The sequence below is a fragment of the Bactrocera latifrons genome, unplaced genomic scaffold (assembly GCF_001853355.1).
Source record: "Bactrocera latifrons isolate USDA-ARS-PBARC rearing strain unplaced genomic scaffold, ASM185335v1 scaffold_82, whole genome shotgun sequence".
Classification (NCBI taxonomy): Eukaryota; Metazoa; Arthropoda; class Insecta; order Diptera; family Tephritidae; genus Bactrocera; species Bactrocera latifrons.
The window spans coordinates 821,004-841,896 of record NW_017537512.1 but is presented as its reverse complement, the minus strand read 5'-3'; the positions used below and the strand labels follow the sequence as shown (position 1 = coordinate 841,896).

General features: G+C 31.2%; 4 protein-coding genes across 12 annotated transcripts; 2 read left to right on the top strand and 2 right to left on the bottom strand.

The window, feature by feature from the left end:
- Window positions 1-1,897: 1,897 nt before the first annotated feature.
- LOC108976965 (lysine-specific demethylase 6A) lies at window positions 1,898-12,174 on the bottom strand. Of its 5 annotated transcripts, XR_001993994.1 has the most exons (16): window positions 12,039-12,174; window positions 11,561-11,964; window positions 11,333-11,441; window positions 8,831-9,006; window positions 8,608-8,736; window positions 8,313-8,538; window positions 8,070-8,247; window positions 7,599-7,907; window positions 6,328-6,874; window positions 4,905-5,758; window positions 4,557-4,681; window positions 3,877-4,296; window positions 3,464-3,673; window positions 3,217-3,343; window positions 2,301-2,593; window positions 1,898-2,239 (listed from the first exon to the last, which is right to left on the bottom strand). XR_001993994.1 is itself a non-coding variant. In XM_018946428.1 (15 exons), exons 1-15 carry the CDS (start codon window positions 12,101-12,103, stop codon window positions 2,381-2,383), a joined length of 4,092 nt encoding a protein of 1,363 aa, XP_018801973.1. In that variant the 5' UTR covers window positions 12,104-12,174; the 3' UTR covers window positions 1,898-2,380. The 5 variants fall into 5 exon arrangements, 4 of the variants coding, with proteins under 4 accessions (XP_018801973.1, XP_018801975.1, XP_018801976.1 ...); XM_018946428.1 differs by having other exon boundaries at window positions 1,898-2,593; XM_018946430.1 differs by lacking the exons at window positions 11,333-11,441; window positions 11,561-11,964; window positions 12,039-12,174 and adding an exon at window positions 10,148-10,701 and having other exon boundaries at window positions 1,898-2,593.
- A 377-nt stretch (window positions 12,175-12,551) lies between these two features.
- On the top strand, window positions 12,552-14,126 carry LOC108976993 (ATPase family AAA domain-containing protein 1). Its single transcript, XM_018946473.1, has 2 exons — window positions 12,552-12,733; window positions 12,792-14,126. The coding sequence occupies exons 1-2, from the start codon at window positions 12,552-12,554 to the stop codon at window positions 13,768-13,770; spliced, it is 1,161 nt and encodes a 386-aa protein (XP_018802018.1). The 3' UTR covers window positions 13,771-14,126.
- Window positions 14,127-14,475: 349 nt separating this feature from the next.
- LOC108976991 (probable elongation factor 1-delta) lies at window positions 14,476-16,418 on the top strand. Of its 4 annotated transcripts, none has more exons than XM_018946468.1 (4): window positions 14,476-14,669; window positions 14,804-15,070; window positions 15,484-15,564; window positions 15,734-16,418. In XM_018946468.1, exons 1-4 carry the CDS (start codon window positions 14,577-14,579, stop codon window positions 16,376-16,378), a joined length of 1,086 nt encoding a protein of 361 aa, XP_018802013.1. In that variant the 5' UTR covers window positions 14,476-14,576; the 3' UTR covers window positions 16,379-16,418. The 4 variants fall into 4 exon arrangements, with proteins under 4 accessions (XP_018802013.1, XP_018802011.1, XP_018802015.1 ...); XM_018946466.1 differs by having other exon boundaries at window positions 14,798-15,070; XM_018946469.1 differs by lacking the exon at window positions 14,804-15,070 and having other exon boundaries at window positions 14,478-14,669.
- Window positions 16,419-16,525: 107 nt separating this feature from the next.
- Window positions 16,526-18,723, bottom strand: LOC108976992 (FUN14 domain-containing protein 1B). Of its 2 annotated transcripts, none has more exons than XM_018946471.1 (4): window positions 18,592-18,723; window positions 18,342-18,519; window positions 17,657-17,852; window positions 16,526-16,903 (listed from the first exon to the last, which is right to left on the bottom strand). In XM_018946471.1, the coding sequence occupies exons 2-4, from the start codon at window positions 18,491-18,493 to the stop codon at window positions 16,721-16,723; spliced, it is 531 nt and encodes a 176-aa protein (XP_018802016.1). In that variant the 5' UTR covers window positions 18,494-18,519; window positions 18,592-18,723; the 3' UTR covers window positions 16,526-16,720. The 2 variants fall into 2 exon arrangements, with proteins under 2 accessions (XP_018802016.1, XP_018802017.1); XM_018946472.1 differs by lacking the exon at window positions 16,526-16,903 and adding an exon at window positions 17,094-17,327.
- Window positions 18,724-20,893: the final 2,170 nt, after the last annotated feature.

Sequence of the window (20,893 nt, the reverse complement as noted above, 5' to 3'; positions counted from 1 at the left end):
ATTTACTTTACCCTCTCGGAGTCCCCTAATTGTTAAGAAAAACACAATATTTGAATAATTTTCTTGTATTATTTATTAATTTCACACTACGTATGAATTATACAGTAATACGCATGAAATATTTTTTATTTTCTTCTTTTTTTTACGTAAAGAATATTAAATTAAATGAAAACGTGAATTGGCGCCATCATTCACAAATCGGATGGCGCAATACAGACGCAATTATCGTTAAATACAATATATTTGGATACCAAGAAATCGACTATTAATAAATATATTTACATTAGACGCAGCCATAAAGAATGTCGGACTTAATCCAGCCGGCTACCTTATGCATTGGCTAAGCCCGTTTCAAATTTAACTAAAATTGTTGTTAACATATCTTACAGAATTTCGCACACAATTTTTTGTTTTTTCTTATTTTTAGCACCTGTCTTAGACACACACCAATATTATAAATAAAATGTATACAATACGAAAAAGAAACATACTTTTTGGCGCATATGCAATATTTAGCGCGTACTTCACATATTTACCAAATGAACATTTTGGACTGTTTTCTTAATTTTTTTTATGGCAAAATATACTTATGTATAGTATTTCGAACAAAACACGTTGTGAAACGGACCGCCAGTTAAAATGAGTTAAGTATATTTGCTTTTAGACGCTTTTTAGCCAGACATGGTCGGCTTTTATTTTTTTGTTTCTCCATCTCTTTTTCAAATATTGAACACTTATGTGTGTATGTATGCTATATATATATATATATATATATATATATGTATATATATGTACGTACTTCTAAAATATATTTTTATATTTTTCCTTGTAATTATAAAAATATATTCGTTTGTTTCCCAGGCTTTTCCTTTTATTTTTCTCTTTAAACTAGAAATGATAACGGGCCTGAAGATTTGTGGTTTCCTTTTGTTTACAATTGTATTACTTGTTATACAGCACACGTTCAACCGTTTTTTTTTTTAAGTTTTTTGTGGTTTTTTATTTAAATTTTTGTTTTTTTGAAATTACATTTTGTATTTTGCTATTTCGTCCTCATTACTTTTTTATTGAGATCATTAATTACATATACAGGTTCTATATATTATATGTTTGTTTGGATACTTATGCAGTAGCGCTGTTATTTCGATATTATTTTGAGCTTGCGTTTTGCTTCTGAACTTTTGAATATATGAAAAAAATCGCCATATTCAAATGCTTCGTAGCGCTTTATTTATATGCATGCATACGTTTTTGGTGTATATGTATGTTTGTGTTTTTGCTTGTTTGTTAAAGACAATATGTCATAATTTGTAAAAGCTGTACGATTTTTAAGTAATAATTTTTGCTTTTTCTTATATTTATATATGTATACGTGTTTTTGTATTTATAAACTTAGCAAACATTATTACGTTTTCTATTATCAATTTAACTAAAACTCGCTTTTACACTAATGAAACAACCTAACACTTTTGTAGCAACTATTTTACGCATTTGTGATTTATGAATGTAATTTTTTTCAAATTTTGTTTATAAATAATTAAAATTTGGATAAAATATAAATGATTTGATGATGTATTATTTGTATACAATTTAAATAGATTCACTCATATTGTTCACTATTTTTCGTGTGACCAAACTAATTGCAACTATTTTCGTTATACACAATTTCAATTCATTATGCAACGCATAAAATAAAATACACAATTTGTATTAATTGTACAACGCGAAAAATAAAATACAAAATTTGAATTAATTTTGCAACACAAAAAATTAAATCCACAATTGCAATTAATTCTGCAATACAATTATTTGTATGTTTGTAGTACGTATATATGCATTTTTTGTAATGTTTTGTAAGAACAAATTAAATAGCTATGTGTAATAATCACTACTATTCAAATGTGTGTGTGTTTTTTTTTTTTTTTGTATATAACTTTCGCACATGTACCATGTACAATTATATACTTATTTATATATGTATCGTATAGATGAGAAATGCCTTAGTGTCTAAGAAATAAAATTACGTAGAACAATAATGATGATTTATGTATGTATATCGTGCTAACCGTCTATATGAAAGAGCGTAAATTTACTCGTAAACTTGCTAAAAATGAAATTGTATTTTGTATAATATTATAAAAATATGCCTACGTAAGTATAATACCAGTGCATTTTTGTTGTTGTCTATTATAAAAATTGTATAATTATTTATTAGCAATAGACCTATATATCCGACAAACTACAGAAAAAATATATATATTTATATGCAAATCAACTAACGAATGTCTTTATCATTATACCATTATCAGCATCAAACATCATCGACGACATCATCTTGTTCATCATTCTCATCATACACGTTAATATAATTCTTATAATATTAAATATTCGACGAATTCGGACTTTGTGGCAGTGTCTGTGGTACTTTATACAACGCGAAAGCATCGTATATTTGTAAAAGTTCGCTTAAACGATATTCCTCCAAACAAACGATGCCTTGCAAATTTGGTGATAGCTTACGTGCACAGGCCATACAGTGCACAACGTGCCGCTTCTCTTGTTCGCGTATAAATAAAATGTTAAAAACTTCAACCTGCAAAGGCAGAAAATGTTGAATCAGTAAATACAAAGATTAACAAGAAAAACACTATACAAGGTATTTTTGATAATAATAAATTACAGTAAATTATGATAAAAAAAATAAAAATAAAAAATTAAATATTCAATACTGATTTTGAGATCGGTACTAAAAGTTTCAAAAATAAAACTTCAAAATATTAAAAAAAAAAATTCACAACACAATTAAATTCATTATTTTTTTTTTTACTTTGGAGCAAAATCGTGCGGTTCCTTTCTTTTCCTAACCACAAAATAGTGTATCATAAAAAACGACCTAACCTAAAAAATCTAACATAACTACTATGTACGCGTTTGCATAGCAGCTCAGTCTAAACCAAATGTATTTGCAGGTTCGAATTTAAACAATTGCGCTTTCTATCCTCTTAGATAAAGCTAAATATACATATATTTGTTGGTCTGCCATCAAATGTATACTATCAGCAGCGCACATATCGGATTTAGCAAGACCCATGTGCGATCTCATAATTTTCCGTCGGAGGGGCAATCAGAGTGCTACTAAAGTGTTCACTCCAAAGTATATCCGCGGATGTGTAGAAAAAAATTACTATAACTACAAACGATTTGTGTGACACTTACCTCGCATTGTCCACAATAATGTGAGGCTTCATTTTTTCCACGCCCATGAAAGCGCACTTCCACACCTTTCGATTTTACATACTCCAAGGTGTGCACAACATTTTTCAGTGTCTGCAGCAGACACATTCTGTAAATTGAGAAGAGTGTGGTGTTAATTATAAATATTAATACACTTAACATAAGAGTATAAAGAGTGTTACCACATTTTCAAACATATTTGTTTTTTTGTGATCAGAATGTTACTTACTTGACAAGCTCAAACAGTTTTGGGTCTGAAACCTTAATATTTCTAGCGAGATTCCAACTGAGATGCACCATGGGCACAATACTTTTGAAGTTTTGCAGTTTATTCCATTCATACCGTTCAACCGCTAAGGAATATTGACGCGCCGTCAGTGGGCCCACATTCCATGCTATATTATTGCACCAACCGACTGACTGCACCCAATGTACACAACTGCAATAGAAGTGGATTACTACTACTATTTAACAACAAATAAAACTATTTGATTGCTGGGTGTGCGCTCTTATATCAGATTACTCAATCTCTACACAACTTTTTTCAGTAGAACGAAAGTTAGTATTTTATTTGTGTTTAACATCATTTGAGCGCACAGCATAAATTATCAAAAATATAATATTATATTTTAGTGAACTTACCCTGCATTCACCCAAACCAAGTCGCCCGGTCGTTGTATGAAACGATAAACGGGTATATTCTCCTTATACAAGTCTTCTAACACCGGCCACCACGAACCGTGCAAATAGCTGATATTATTTTTTTCGCACAGATTATGTATGCCACCCCAATAGGCATCGGGCACGGCAAACCACTCACAATCGCCCGGACCAATGTTTATATTTATCGAGCAAAAATTGTTATTCTCCTGATGACCCGGTGTACGACTACCCGGCACTTTCATGTACAACTGCACCGTGTTCATGCCCAAAATGACATGACCGACATGTGATAGCATATTGGCTGCTGATATGACGCGCGCAAATGCCGGCAATTTTTGCAATTCGGCCAGTTGTGAACGCCATTTTCGTTCATCCGACAGATCGACATTGGTGCCAAATCTGGAAAATGCAAAAGAAAAATTCGTATGTTTAAAAGCTAGTTCAGTTTGGTAAGAAAAAAAAAAATTATTTAATTTTTTAAATGTCGAGAGTCCTACTATCAAACGCCGTTCATTCATAAATATTTAAAAACGGTGTTAGCGAAAGACCCTGCTTTGCTATAGCACTTTAATGAATAATATTGACTAGGGGTAACGACAATACTAGATTAATAAGTGCAAAATACTTTAGTTTGATTTTTAATTTTACAAAACAATTACCTCAACATTTTGTTGCCATTTTTAAGCTTTTTCCGCTTGCCACTAACATTGGAATTGCTTACTGAATCTTTAGAATCTGAATCGGACATTGTTGGTACGCCAGTTGGTCCTTTATCATGTTCATCCTGTAAAGGAAATTATATATTTGCAATCATTTTATTGAAAAATATTAAATATTTCAAATTATTTGTTAGCGAATGCATCAAAATATTTTAATGCATTGTCAGTTATTTAATTATCATCAACATTCTTTACTATGTAGAACGAAAGTTATAAAATAAATATGATCATCATTTAAGAATTAGTAAAATAAATAAAAAAAAGTTATTAAAACTTAAAAGTACAAACCTTTAAACTATCTTGAAAGCTGGACGCCTGATATTGCGCATATTTTGCAATAGTCGTATGCGAACGGTGCGATATGCATGCCCAGACACGTTTTGCTTGAGACGCATCCCAGTTCTCATCTGGTGACTGATGCACTTGTGTGCGTACCTCAACACTATGATCGGGATTGGCTTCGACGAGCGTTTTGGTAGAGAATAGACCCAAATCTAATTTCAGTGCACCAGCCAAGCCACGTACTACAGCTATCGGATGCTTGAGGCAAAACTCTTGCAATTGCGGACTGAAAGCGTGCTTCTTGTTCTCTAAATGTACGGATGGCGTGGGCGGCAGTAGTTGTTCACGGGTAAGACGTTGTGGCGGGCAATCTGGCGGCGAAGGCGGTGGCGCATTTATATGTAATACGGAACAATGAGGCGGTGGTTCTTCGAGCGATAGATTTTTAACAGCTGCAATCAGTTGTTTCGAATCCATTTGTATGCTAAATTTCGAAGGCTCTTCAAGGTCATCATCATATTTGTCTCGATCGTCATATTCGTCGCCATGAAAATTTTCCGATTTTACATCGGCTGAGTTTTGTTCCGCATCGGTTTCTTCTTTTACGACACCAGCAGTTTCTGTACTGTTAGTTTCACCTGTTGGTTGCTGGCCGCTGACGATGGATGTGAGTGTATTGCTTTTATCGGCGGTGGTTAAATTCTTATCGAGACCATTGAATAAATCCTCAGTAGTGCCGTCTATATCTTCTTCCTTAATATCTAGGTTATCAGGGTTAAATGTCTTTAAAAGATCTTCAGCAAACGTTGAGGATAAACCTTTTTGTGAGAGAAACACCTGAAGCTCCTGATCACTGACACCTAAATAAAAGAAGATAAAGGTGAATGTTAGAAAAAAAATTTACACCATCTGATATTTAACTCACTTCAAATGAATACATATATTATATTAATTTTCAAACTAAATGACGACTATGCAAATACATCAATTGTTATATTGACTTTAACTTTTATATTTTGTGTAAACTAATTACAGATAAATATACAAATTTGTTGGTCCTCTATCAAATATACACTATCAGTAGTGCAAATATCAGAATTAGCAAGACCCATGTGCAATCTCATATTTTTCCGTCAGAGGGGCAATCAGAGTGCTACTAAAGTGTTCACTCCAAAGTATATCTGCGGACTTTTATATAAATAATTATTAACCTCTTGTAAAATATTTAAATTTATATTGATTGCAACTACCATGACTATTATATTATATTTATGATTTAATTATTTCATGTTAAAACCAAAACTTAAACTTTTACTCAAAACTATTAAACATATGTATTTTATTTATAAAATGAAGCTAATGTGCATACTTATTTATGCACGTGGAAACACGTGTTTTAAAACCTATTCAATATGTACAGTTTACTTACCCAATTGATCATTACTCGGTGACAACTGCGTCAGCACTCCAGATTCAATAGTTGATGTGGATGGCTTTGGCACGACTGCTTTTGTTTGATCATCACGCGTTCCACTGTATGCGGGAGGTGCATTCGTATTTGACGTTACTCCCGTCGCTTCAGTTATATTTCCGGTCGTTAACGAAGATGACGCTGTGGAGTGTATAGGTTGTCCTGTCGCTGATTGCAGCGAAGGCGATTGTAATTGTTGCGCTTGTACATTTTGCGGCAATTGACACGTGTTCTGCTGTCTCATTGCTTGTTGATATTGTTGCATAAGGCGATATTGACTGCTGAGTTGTTGGAACAACGCCTGCTCTTGATGATTAAGCGTGCTTTGGTTTTGTTGCAAAAATTGTAATGTTTGTAGTTGTTGCTGTGTAAGGAAGAACGCCGGTTGCGCTGGGCGATTGCCGGACTCGGTTTGTTGGAGGGCCTCATCTTTGAAACGCTTTGTTGGTACATTATTTATATTCTGATGTGTGTGTGGATATGGTGGAGGTGGGCCCTGAATTACCTTAAATTATATTTGAAAATATTTGATTGATTTAATTATTTAATGCAAGTAAATAAATTCCATGTGCAAGTATTTTTCTCAAATCTCTGAAACCACTGGAGTCGTTTTTCCACGAACCTTTCACTTAGCCTGACAAAAATTAAATGAAAGGAAATGAACACGTTTCCTACGCAATATTGCCAATAGTTTTTCAAGTTTCACTTCTGTGACGTTGCCACAAAATTATAATTTTTTGACAGAGTTTCCACAATTTTATTATATATTTATAAATATGGCAATAAAGCTTTAAACATTCATTATTTTCATACATTTATTTTTCAAAATTAATATTATTTAAATAATTTATTTCGTATAATTAACTTATTATCGTTAGTGTTGTTATTCAACTTTTAAATACAACTATTTACAAAAATTTAAAAACAAAAATAAATTATAGGACCCACCAGTATAGTATAGTAATCAGAAAGATAACAAAATAAGGCAAAGAAACTCATGTATGTATATACCTAAAATCATGCAAGTACCTAATTCTTAATATTGTTAAAGGTAATTTCATTTATTAGCATTGGAAACAATAAGTTATTACTACAATTGCATTCCGAACACTATGCAACACTCTCAATTTTTCGTAAAAGACAGTGGCCAAACGATTAAATTTCTTTAAAATTCCTAAATCGCAAACAATTAGATATACTATACGAGAAATTATAAAAACCTAACTTACCGAACCGTGAGCACTTTTGCCATATTGACGTTGCTGCACTTGTGTAGCTTGTTGGTGTTGTTGCCTCGAACTCATTTCCAATGAAATTGGTAAATTCCAAGCTTCTTCAATCGAACAAAGTTGTCTTCTCTTTGAAGTAATACTTGGCATAGGCGCTTGGGCTAATTGAGTTTCTAAAAATTTTATACGTTGAGACAATCCTTTACCCAAACCTTGACACTCTCGTGAAGTTAAATTTCCTGTGGTACGGAGTTTAAGATTTAAACTTCCCGCTTTGCTATCGTTAACTGTAGCCTTTGGTTGGGTATTCTGTAATAAATAGAAGCAATATATTATTTATAAGAAACCAAACAATAACAAACAATTTTCACTATATATGAATATATCAATAACAAAAATTTATCAATCGACATAAAAAAAATTAAGTACTTAAAAAGTGTTGGTGTTACTTGATATTGATAATTAACTAACATTTTTAATACTTCTTGTTGCATTTAAATAACATGCATACGCATCCCTTGGTTGACCACAACTCTCATACAATATTCCAAGGTTAGTCCATGCCGCCTTATGATTCTTGTCAAGTTGAACTGCACATATATACGCTTGAAGCGCGTCTGTCGGTTGACTTTGCTGCTGATATAAAACTCTATAAAATTCGGAAAATGCACATTATTAAATATTTCAAATTTAACTAATTTAAAAATATATTACCCGATAGAACACCACGTATCGGCGTTTCCTTCACTCTTTTCCACAGAGTTTCTGTAAGCTATGAATGCGTCGTGAACTTTATTAATACCCGCATAACATCTGCCTAATAAATACAGTGATTGTCCTGATTTCGGATTTGCTTCAATTGACTTTTGTAAACATATTATTGCATAATTATCTCGTTGTTTTTTATCTCCTAATGATTCCACACAATGATACATCCATCCTTAAAAGAGGAAATATTTGTCTTTATTAAAATTATATTTTTGAAAATTAACGTAATACACATACATACCTAATTGTCTATATATATCTGCTTTCAATTCCAATGTCAGCTCTTTACTATTAAGAAGATGCTCGTAGGCCTCTTTGGCCGATTTATGCTTATTATGAACTTCATATAGATGGGCAATGTGAAATTTTACTGTAAAATATTTTTAACGTTTAATGTGGATATTTGTGACAAATAATATATGTTATAAAATTTTTTTAAACTTGCAAATATATTATATACTTACTTTGTAGTTTAGAAAATGTACATGGAGAATTGTCAATTTGGGCTAATTTTAAGTGTTTTAGTGATAGTTTATACTCCCCAAAGACTTTTAGCATAAGTCCAATACGTAAATGTGCTTCACTAGCCCGTATAAAATTCGGGTCTTGATAAAGTAAACTTCGAAACGCTCTAATAGACCTACAAAGCAGAAGTTATAAAATTAGAATTATCATTTATTAAAAATTAAATCAACAATTTACATATAATTAATTAGGTAACTAAGACCCGGTTATAACTCAGGAATTACCAATACTGTATCATTTATCATTTATTAAAAATTAAATCTACAATTTCCATATAATTAATTATGTAACTAGTACCCGGTTATAACTCAGAAATTACCAATACTGTATAAAGTAACGTTCATATATTTCTTCTATTCTAATATACCATTTTCATAACGATGTTAGCGGTATAATAAAAAAAAACACCTTTAGTTATTTAAGTATTTTTCAGCAATAATAAAATTTTTAAATGCATCTTCAAATATTTGGGACATTTTACTGATAAAAATTAAAATCAAATCAACTCTTTAATCTAGCAAAAAATATTTTTTGTACTAAAAAAAATTTACAACAATTATCTCCGTTAATGCTGAAAATCACTTAGCCTTCGAAATAGCGGCATTAAAAACATTCTAATGTATGCCACCCATAGAATACATCTACGTACCCACGCAAGGGGATATGTTGTTTGTAACTGTTTCCGCCCTGTGTGGGGTTATATATATATCAAAACTAATATATATACAAAAATGCATCTACATAAATAGGTTTAAACATTTTGTTTCATATGCAGTTGCGAAAGCTTTGCAAACAAACATGAAAACAGAAAAAAAAGTTTACCAAGTTCAAAAAAGTAATAAATAATAAAAAATCCCTTTTCGTACCACCCCAAGATGCACATTTATGCACTAGCGCATACTCTGTTATGTGTACATACATATGTAAGTGTTGCTCTACTAGACTCTGCAGCAGTGAAACACTAGTGCCTACGTGACCAGACAATCCACATATGTACATTTCATATGTATGCAAATAAGAATTCTAATGAATTTTTACAAATGCAATATTATTTAATAGGTTTAAATGTTGTTTCAAATACATTGGTTACGAAATCAAAATGTTTTCTTTGGTAAAGGCAAGTTTTGTGTTTTGCTTATGGGGTTAAGAATATAGCTGTTTTTTTTTTTTGTTGTTAGTCAGACAAAGTGTAAAAGTAAATAATGTTTATTTTACATAGTGAATCATAAATCATTACACTTTACTATTTAACTTACGTATGTTCTAATAAGTTTTCTTTTAGTTAATTAGATGACGAGGAAATTAGATATTTCATAGATGAGGCGTTAGCGTGTACATGAAAACAAATGCATTAGATGTGGATCCCTTCTTGAAATATTGGTGTATACACAAACTAACACCATCAAATAATTTTCAAGTATTTTATGAAATATTATTCTTTTATGTTTACATTATTCGCACATATTATATTGATTTAAAATTTTCTATACGAAAATGTTATTTTATTTATTTCACTTAGATATATCGGTGTTAGAATTTATGTTAGTTTATAAAACATTTTTCGTTCCGGTTTTATCATTCGTCAAACGATTACACATATTCAGCAGTTATTCACAAATTTATTCATCATAAATAACCACATAATGCATAAAAACTTGAGTTATAGTACTTGTGTTAATTTTGGTGTTTTTAACTTCTTACAAATACACTAAATTCTATTTTTTATTACTACAATTAAAATCACTCAATGGCAGTGAGAAATAAATATGGCGGACTCAACCGCACAAAGGCAGTGCATCGTGCCCTACGGAAGGAGTTTAGCGAACTAAAAAAGAAAATATGGGAAATATTATGCATAGTGTTGCCAACAATTTCCATTAAACATTGTAGTCCGTTTATGGTTTATCTTCATTTAATTGGCAACACCTTTATAAAATGAGACATTCCAAACAAATAGGTAATGACTTTGATAAAAAAAAATAAATATGTTTTATAACATAAAATAAAAGTAATTAACCGCATATAACTGTCGTAAAAATCATATACATATATTGTTAGGTTCGTAATTTCCGATTAGACATATCTATAACACATGTTACATTTAGCAATTCGTAAATCTTGTAAACGTAATGGTATAATATATGAAATATTAAGTAAAATACATTTTAAACATAAAAATCTAAAACTGACTAGACATCATTTAAAGGAAATCATTCAAAATATGCAAAGAATAAAAAACACCGGACATATGTATGTGTGTATATGTTTTTGTCCCTTATAAAAATTTGTCTACTCTCAATGATACTTAAATTAAGACATATATATATATATATATATTATGTATGCGAGTGTACTCTTTATATAGTAAATAACGCTAAAGATTACTACAATAGACTCCAATCCTAGTTTCAATCTACTATATTTAATTGTTATTTACTTACCATCTAAATGCATTAAAATGGAAATAAACCATCCCAAGGCCATACAGAAAAGGCAAATTTTTCCAGTTCTTCGGACAAAGTTGATAATACTTTTGATAAGCTGCAAGCGCTGGAATATAAAAACATGATATCATTAATAGGCACTTTTAATGATTATATTAAAAGCACAAAGTTTATCAAAGAAGTCGAAGCTTCTAATGCCTTAACATGCGCAATAAATATGCATACCTTCGTCATACTCTTCAAGAAGTAAATGAAGGTGTCCCAGCTTACAATAAGTCAAAACATCTACGGAAATTTTATTTTTATCTTTACCACTGTCCTGATTAGTGGTAGGAGTTTCCGTAGACGTTTGATTAACACTTTCTTCTTCTTTCTTTTGGGGACTTGGTAAGTCAACAGGCACTTGGGTACTGTTTTCCTGAAACAGTTCATCACTTCCCTGTTCTGTCTTCATCACATGTGGGTTTGATTCTTCAGGCACATCCTCTGATTTTATTGCTAATTTTTCCCTTTGCTCCTCTTCCTTTCTTGATATAATAACCTTTTGTAGGATTTTCACTGCACGCTCAACAATGATACGTATGGCTGCATTTTCAGGCGCTGTCAATTTGAGAAAACCAAACTGGCGACTATGTAGTTAGGAAGAAATTGTTGAAAGTATTATGAAATGGTATGTCCAAAGTAAATGCAATGTGGAACACACCTGTCCAAGTCGGCTATAAAGTGCATTTCCTCGACTGTTAGATTGTCCTCAGCATCGAAATCCATTTTTGTTAAATAAATTCTACGGCAACTAAAACAAACGTGTAAACTCGCAACAAAAAACAGGGTATACCGTATGTTGCCACCTTTTCATACGTTTTACAAATAAAATGAAATTACATTACATAAAATGGGAAAACATTGCGGATAACTACAACAGCACAGGGTGTATAGAGCTTTTCAAGATTGCCAATATTTTTGGATACTTACTGCATTTTACACATTTCTTAAAATATAAATATAAGCCATATTATACAACGATTTTTTATAGATAAATAAATATAAAATTTTGCTATTAGTAATATACCTTTGAATATATTATGTCTAAAAATATTATCGAAATCTCGAAGTCGATGAATTTAAAGCAACGCTATGTCATGTATCCTAATGTCACCAGCGTGAGCATGAAAAGGCTATGCGCGTCATAAAATAAATTACACAATATTTAATCAAAATGGACAACTTTAATTTCGGTGGGTCGCAGTTATCGCGAAATGAAATCGTTCAGCTTCTTCTTCGAGTGTCCATTGCGTCTGTCATCACATTTTATTCGGTGAAATGGATGATGAACCAACTTGATCCAACGAGCAAGAATAAAAAGAAGGCCAAGTTGCGTGCTGAAGAACAATTGAAAAGGTAGTGTAATCTTAACAAACGTGCTTATACCAACAAATGTAATTATATTTATTTTCAGGCTAGGCGATCAGAGTGGTTTCAAAGTGAACCCACAACAATTTAATGACTATGAACTTATGATTGCCACTCATTTAGTTGTGCCTGCTGATATAACAGTGAGCTGGAATGATATTGCTGGCCTCGATGATGTTATTCAGGAGTTACGAGAGTCTGTTGTGTTGCCAGTGAGACATAGAGATTTATTTAATCAGTCCAAACTATGGCAAGCTCCAAAAGGTGTATTGTTGCATGGACCACCAGGTTGTGGTAAGACCTTAATTGCAAAAGCAACTGCAAAAGAGGCTGGTATGCGCTTTATAAACTTGGATGTGGCTATTCTAACTGATAAATGGTATGGTGAATCACAAAAATTGGCATCGGCAGTCTTTTCGCTGGCTATCAAAATTCAGCCCTGCATAATTTTTATAGATGAAATCGATTCATTTTTGCGCAGTCGCAACTCGAATGACCATGAGGCTACTGCAATGATGAAAACTCAATTTATGATGCTCTGGGATGGTCTAAATACAAATACGAATTCAACGGTTATTGTTATGGGCGCAACTAATCGTCCAAAAGATTTAGATAAGGCTATCATTCGCCGCATGCCGGCTCAGTTTCATATCGGACTACCGACGGAAGTCCAACGATTACAGATTCTAAAATTGATTTTAGAAACTGAATGTGTACATAATGATGTTGATTTTAATCGTTTAGCAAAACTAACAAATGGGTTTTCTGGTTCGGATATGAGAGAAATGTGTCGCAATGCTTCAGTCTATAGAATGCGTTTATTTATGCGTTCTAATGAGAATCAATTTTCTGGACATTCGACTCAATCCGCTGAGCCATCGACATCGGCAAACGCTGCTGTCGAATTGAGTAATCCCTTAATTGCCATTTCTATGGAAGATCTCCTTAAATCATATGATAAAATGAAAGAATCAAAGTTGCACACCGGAAATTTATTTATGGAAAATCGAATAGAATTAGATTAGAGCCAGTTAATGTTTTAAATATATATACATACATAGTTTTTTGAAAGTTACACACGTTCACGCATTCATACTTATAAAATATTCACAAAGTGATTTAGGTTCCAAATTATTCGAAATGCATAATCTAGTTTTAAAACATGTATCAATTTGTTTTATACATTTGTATGTACAAAATAAAAATATATAATAGTGCACTATTATCTGCGCAGTAAAATATATACGCGTTTAAAACGATTTACTTAAAAAGGAATATTTAGTAAAAAACAAAATGTGTGTTCTTGCGTCGCAGATATTAAATTTGGATGTTACTACGATCTTATTATGAGTAAATAAAATATTATGGAATCTTTAAAGAATTTTTTTTTTTTGTTAATCATGATTGATATGTGTACATATGTATGTATGTATATATATCTATGGGGAAGCATCTGCGGTTGGGCGCCAACGAAATTATGCACTAGAGTTAAGAAAATTTAAAGCATACAGTGAAAATAAAAATAAAAAAATTATGTATCTACATGCTAATTTTTTTGTAACTATATTTAAATAATTTATTTTGGACAAATTTTGCAAACCTATTAAATTTTATTTTTAAGGAGCATTGTATTGTATTATCCATGGCATGTATCCTATTGAACAAACTAGAAATTTTCTACGAGTCGATTAAGGAAATTATCGATACATCAGTCGATTTTCGCAAGTTCACAATTGTGTGCGGGAATTAGTTCAATTGTAGCGTGTACATCTCCCAATCAGCGTAGTGGCGAAATTTGCGGACTTCATAATTCTAAATATTTATTTAAAAAATGGCCACAACTCTAGCTGCAGACCGTTTCTGGGTGGATAAGGCAAATTGTCACAATGCCGAACGTCAATATTACGAACTTTTAAGCAAGGAGGTAAGGAATCGAAAATATACCTACAATCCAACTCCCATTGTACATAACTGTTACACGTGTCGGTAAAAATAATCTCTATCTGTAAATCTAATATGAAGTTATGTTTCCTTTCATGCTGCTCAAATGAGGATAAGGTCAAACAGATAAGCGGGGATGGTCACTTGAATGGTGTACAAGAGCCTCAAACTAAATTGAAAAAAAGCAAAAAATTGAAATACAAAAAGAATGAGCATGTAACAAAATTAACAGAAATATCAACGAACTCCGAAAGCGAAGAGAGATTTTTATCAACCGGCTCCCAGGTCAATGCACCAATTGAAGTACCTAAAGTGGTTGCTAAACAAAGTGGAGAGAAACCCAAAAAAAGAAATAAGGGAGCTAAAAAAAATGCTGATATGTTGGTTAGCAAGAGTAGTACTAGTAAAATTTTGCACAAATTACATTTTTTAAATGTTATTTCAATATCAAATATTTCAGTTAGAGTATTCAGTATTGTTTAAGCTTTTTTCTTTTCCTATCCTTTAAAAAATTGGTAGTTTTAGGCAATTTAAATTTGTTTCATATTCTTTTAAAATTTTCCGTTAAGTTCACAACGGTAGCGGAGAGTATATTTTATCAATGTTCATTTTACTTCAATTTCATGTTTCGGTCGCAAATAAAAGTTTTTAGTTGGAATCGCCTTTCACGAAATTCTTTTAGATATAAAATTTTCTTCTTTTTGTTTTTATGGCACCAGCTTCTATTTTTATTTGCTGAAGACTAGTAAATATATTTAGTGGATTTGAATTCTCAATATTTTTACTTATATTTAAAGGGTTCCTCGGCCAACAGCCAGTGCACTTTGGTCTCGGAAATCGCTAAAGCAAGAGAACATATTAAAAATTCGTTAGAAAAGGTAATTGTATATGTTTTGTTTAAGAAATAGCGACTTCTTAGTTTTACCTTTGTTGCTACGTAAAAAATCGAATTTGCATGTGTTTCCGTTATTGTTTCTAATCTCAGTCTACAGTATTTAAACTGTATAGCAAAAATATTTATAAATTGTTACTTTTTTTCATTTATAGATGGACGGTATTACTACACTAACTGCAACTCCAGCATCCGGTGAAGTTCTTGATCGTGTTGTTGTTATCGAGAAAGACAATGCCGATTTGAGAAAGTTAATAGATAGCTTGAGATCGGTTTGTTTAGAAACACAAAGTCGTGTAACAGCTTTGGAAAAGAAAGTTAACGCCGAACTAGCCGGAAAAACTGTTGTATCCAGATCTGCCCCCGCCCCTGCCTCCAAAGCCGCACCAGCAAAGGCAGAAAAGGTTGATGATGATGATGATGATGTGGATCTATTCGGTTCTGAGGACGAGGAGGATGAAGAAGCCGCACGTGTGCGCGAGGAGCGTTTGGCTGCATATGCCGCAAAGAAATCGAAGAAACCGCAAATTATCGCAAAATCTAGTTTGATTTTGGATGTTAAGCCATGGGATGACGAAACCGATCTTAAAGTTATGGAAGCGGAAATAAGAAAAATCGAAACCGATGGTCTCTTATGGGGCGCATCCAAATTCGTTCCAGTCGCTTTTGGTATCCAAAAGCTAAGTATTTCGTGTGTCGTTGAAGATGACAAAGTATCGATTGATTGGCTAACTGAAGAAATCGAAAAACTAGAAGACTACGTTCAGAGTGTTGATGTTGCTGCATTCAATAAAATTTAAATATTCATCTTAAATAAATAAAACTTCGAGGATCCAAAGAGCGATGAAGTTTTAATATATTTTAAATTGAATTTCAAGGTTCTGTTAGATTAAGAAAACTAGAAATTCGATTTTTCCAGAAAATCACGAATTAATTAAATAGTAATATTTAAGATATAACTTTTATTGATTGAACATGCAACGCCTTTTATTCAAGCACTGTTATGATATCAATTACATCATATTCGCTTTATAAATCAAACTTAGTAAAATTATATGAAATTAATAGTATGTGTGTTATGAATGAGATGCTCGGTATAGGTTAAGAATAACATCGCAGAAGAAGGTTGAGATTTACAATTATTAAGCCGAAGCTACCCCTAATGCAATCCCACCTACGAAGGCCGTTAAGAAAATGTGAAGATCGTTTACTTTGGGTCCATTTTCGTCGCCAATAAGTTTGCTGTACCATTTTTTGGCCTTCTTTGTTTTTGACTTTAATATGTTCTCTGCACGATCAAGTTTGCGATCAACAAAACGTTCAGTCTGAAATGTGAGAAAATATGCAAAAAAATTATCCTCAATTGTACAGCGTTAGGTATTTTTAAATTGGAAGATTACAACAAAAAATATAAATTGACTACATTAAAAGTTAGTATACTCAACATGTAACTCGCCTAAAGTTCTACCTACGCATTCACCAACTTATTTTACACCAAATAATAACGAATAAAAATTTTCTTAAAATATATGCATAATTTATTCGAAAGCCAAAGACGACAACATTTCAATTATATGAGCGCATACATATGCATTTCTAATACTATATTTGGGACGTTAATTGTCATGTTTAGCAGTCTGCAATAGATAACATTGATCCTAAATTAAWTCATGCACAGCCAACTCCAACAAGAGCGCCACCAAGAAATGCTACCGTGAAAATTGCGTTGTTTTTAACAAACATTTTGCCCTGGTTAAAACGAAAAATAAAGGCAATTAGTAGCAGACCAAACGTTTTGTATTTTTGATAATATTCTTTTAATGGAATAAATTTCCATTATAAAATTATTTAATTCATTATTCACGCCAGCGTGTATTTTTTTTAACTTTGTTTGAACTTCAAATTTCGAAAAGTGTTTAAACAACCTCAATAACAATTAAAAAATATTTTATAATTTTATTTTAAAAAACATATTTAGTTTAAACTCGGCAAGGCTCTACTAAATGTGTGGGCTGTGCCACTAAATTCTCAATTTTTGGGTTGGTGTAGATCAAAAATATCAGGTTTCTCTCACTCACCTTCTCTATCCAATTTTTTTCTTGGCCAGTTACGGCTGTTTCAACTTTGTCAGTGACTTTATCAAGTTTTCCTGTGATTTTCGACCAGTCGATTTCAATAAAACCTTCTTGATGGGCAATTTCCATTAAAATAATACCACCTCCGATGGCGAAAGCTGCAAATTTGCCAATTTTCATTGTTGCAAAACCAGTAAACCTATGTCAAAGTTTGAAAATATTTATTTTATGATATGATTTTAGGTAAATCTTTAGATACATATGTACATATCTAAAGATTTACACACACTTAGTATATTCGTATCCATAAATAAATTATATAAACTGTATAAATACACAATGAACCCGCTAATATAACATTTCCTAATCCAAATAAGTATATTTAAAAAAAAAAAGTATGTTAAACAATTATCATACATCATGATAAATGAATCATTTTGTGTATATCATTGCATTCAAATGTATGTAGGTATGTCATTGCAAAAAACAAACAATTTACGTAAAGCACAATTTTCGGTTTATTTAACATGCCTATTTTCCCATAACTATGAAAATTACGTCACCTATCTGAGATTTGCTTAAATACATAATAGTCCTATGATAAACGCTATTGCATTTTTTATATTATCAATTTGCAAACACTATACATACATACATATATATTTATGCTGCAAAAATTGCCACTCACCATCCTGAAGTGGCACCAATAGCTATTTGAGTGTACGCAGATCGTGAGCTTATATCACCGAGGACACCACCCAGAAACTTTGATGCGTCTTCCGTCATTTTCTCGACTCTAGCGTTATTAGCGTTTTTTTGTGATTTTGACCAATCGCTCATGCCTATTATGTGTTTGCACGGTTCAGCTTAATTATATTAAAAGTTTTATGTTAGAAAGCAAATATTAAAAAACTTTAATTTATCGATTATATAATTACCAGACAATGCTGTTATTTCTCTTTTAAATATGGTATTTCCTTCGTCTCTTCTTAGTAAAAATTACAAAGATTTCCCGAAACAATCACAAACAATTTTTTCTCCAACTGATGGGGATGTCAAATAATCGATTAACAACGATAAATTCTATTGAATTCTATGAGCTTTCGCAAGTGTTAAATAGTATATGGGTTAATAAGGGTTGCAACTATTATAAGGTACACATTTTCACCAAAATTTTAGGAATTATATTAAAGTATGCTCAAAGCTCTAAAAAATAAATATGTGATTTATGTTTTATAGTACAGAAATCACTATTCGCATATTATATACACACCTACTCGTATACTCAACGAAAAATTGTAATGCATTAAGTGGTCGACACCGGAAGATTACGATTTATATCCGCTAAATGTTGTTCGAGCTCTACTAAATTGAAAATGTGGTCATCCGGGTTGATGCTAGAACATCAAATGAGTAACGATAATGGCTTACTTCTAAGCTCTTTTGGAACAGTTGTTCGAAGGGTACATACGCTGCTCTACTCATTTTACTTAGAATAGTCTCAAAGGTAGACGTCTGTTATTAAATTTTCGTAGAAGGCATAAACTATACAATTATTGTTATTAAATTTCTGTAGAATACATTAATTATGTAATCATTGCCCTTTTATGAGTATAAATGTGTGTACATATGTACACCTAGGAATTGCTTAGCTGATGTGTTCTTAAAATACTCGCCGTATCCCAGTCCTAACAACTTGTATTAGAACATATGTATGTATGTTGGATCAATTTAAAATGCGTGCGCACAATGTAGTGAGCACTAGTTAGTTTAAAGAATCATCAGTACGCACTTTATTTAGTTTCCACTTTATACAGGCATTTTACCATTAAATATTTCTTAGTCATAGCTATAAAAACATATTATATTTATTTAGTATTTCACAAATTAACGATTCAATTTCAAAATTTGAAAACGCAAATTAATTTAAATTTCACTGCATATGCGTTATCAGCTTTTTTGATAATTATATTTTTTATCATTTTCATAATGTAAATTAGTTTACTACATTATAAATTATTTCGAAAATAACGTATATTTCTTAAAAGTTATGTTGTATTGCATGACAGACATAAATTTTACTTATATATATCATTTATACCTACACATTTGGGTACATAGCATTTGTAGTAGAAAGTATAATTTTAAAAAGAAAAACTAATTAAAAACGTATTTTGTAATATTATAATTTCATACGAACAGCAAATATCATTTCAATTTTTTCAAAACGCCATTAATGTTCGGTTTGTTTGAAATGAACTTGAGGATTTATAACCGATTTTCTTTTACTATACTTCAATTTTCTTACTGAAACAATTAGTAATAAATAGGAAAAAATTATATATTAAACTAAAAAGTCTATAGTAATAAATTAATATTAAGCTTAAAGGCCTATTCACACACCCTTTATGGACAAAATAACAAGACAATGTAAACAGTGCTCAGAAGATATTAAATAAAATAATTTATAAATAATGCCACCTTGGTGCAAAAATAATATATATGCATAAGTGTTATATAGTCTATTAACATATTATTATTTAAAATGTAATTAAATAGCTCCCAACTTAAAAGTAAAAATAATAAGTAACTGCTATCCATGTTTGTGTAGCAAGGTACTGATGCTATCAAATAAATATATATTTTCTAAGGAAATGAGCAGGGCAACAGAGTTTTTACACATGTAGTCGCGCATGCTTTCATCAAAATCGCCAAAAAATTTATATATTTTTAACTAATTTATAATTGAATTGCATAAGCTCTAAATAAGTTATTAAATAAACTATTTACTACTTGCCACGTCTTCGCGAAATGTGCGAGTGTACAATTTTCACACTGAGTAAGCGTTTATGAGCTTTTAAGAAACTAAAAAATTTATTTTATAATAGTCAATTTCACGTTTTTTGTTTGGAAATTGTTTTTACTTTTATTTATAATATTAATATTTTCCAAATTCTTTTTAAGTTCTAAAGTTTCCGATAAAATACCGGCAATTGTTTTTGATAAAAAAATAATTAAAAGTTCTATTGAAAAGCATAGTAATAGTTTAACAAAACTGTTACAAACAAATGCATTAATTATGTAAGCAATATCGCTTGTAATATATGTATTTCATAAAGATGAAAATTTTTACTACCAAAAACAGTTTTTTAAATATTATCTGCAACATTTTTCGATAATGAAAAAGTGTTTACACTACTAAAAGAATTTTAGACTACTTTTCGTATGACTTGTAACATT

Bases quoted from the DNA above. Each gene is read 5' to 3' on its own strand.
- LOC108976965 (XM_018946428.1), bottom strand. From the start codon at position 12,103: ATGGATTTCGATGCTGAGGACAATCTAACAGTCGAGGAAATGCACTTT. The intron at 11,965-12,038 runs GTGTGTTCCACA...CTAACTACATAG, and splicing joins TTTATAGCCGACTTGGACAG to TCGCCAGTTTGGTTTTCTCA. The intron at 5,759-6,327 runs GTAAGTAAACTG...TCTTTTATTTAG, and splicing joins ACCGAGTAATGATCAATTGG to GTGTCAGTGATCAGGAGCTT.
- LOC108976993 (XM_018946473.1), top strand. From the start codon at position 12,552: ATGGACAACTTTAATTTCGGTGGGTCGCAGTTATCGCGAAATGAAATC. The intron at 12,734-12,791 runs GTAGTGTAATCT...ATTTATTTTCAG, and splicing joins GCTGAAGAACAATTGAAAAG to GCTAGGCGATCAGAGTGGTT.
- LOC108976991 (XM_018946466.1), top strand. From the start codon at position 14,577: ATGGCCACAACTCTAGCTGCAGACCGTTTCTGGGTGGATAAGGCAAAT. The intron at 15,071-15,483 runs GTTAGCAAGAGT...TTATATTTAAAG, and splicing joins AAAAAAATGCTGATATGTTG to GGTTCCTCGGCCAACAGCCA. The intron at 15,565-15,733 runs GTAATTGTATAT...TTTCATTTATAG, and splicing joins TTAAAAATTCGTTAGAAAAG to ATGGACGGTATTACTACACT.
- LOC108976992 (XM_018946471.1), bottom strand. From the start codon at position 18,493: ATGAGCGATTGGTCAAAATCACAAAAAAACGCTAATAACGCTAGAGTC. The intron at 17,853-18,341 runs GTGAGTGGCAAT...ACTTTGACATAG, and splicing joins ATTGGTGCCACTTCAGGATG to GTTTACTGGTTTTGCAACAA. The intron at 16,904-17,656 runs GTGAGTGAGAGA...CTCACATTTCAG, and splicing joins AAAAAAATTGGATAGAGAAG to ACTGAACGTTTTGTTGATCG.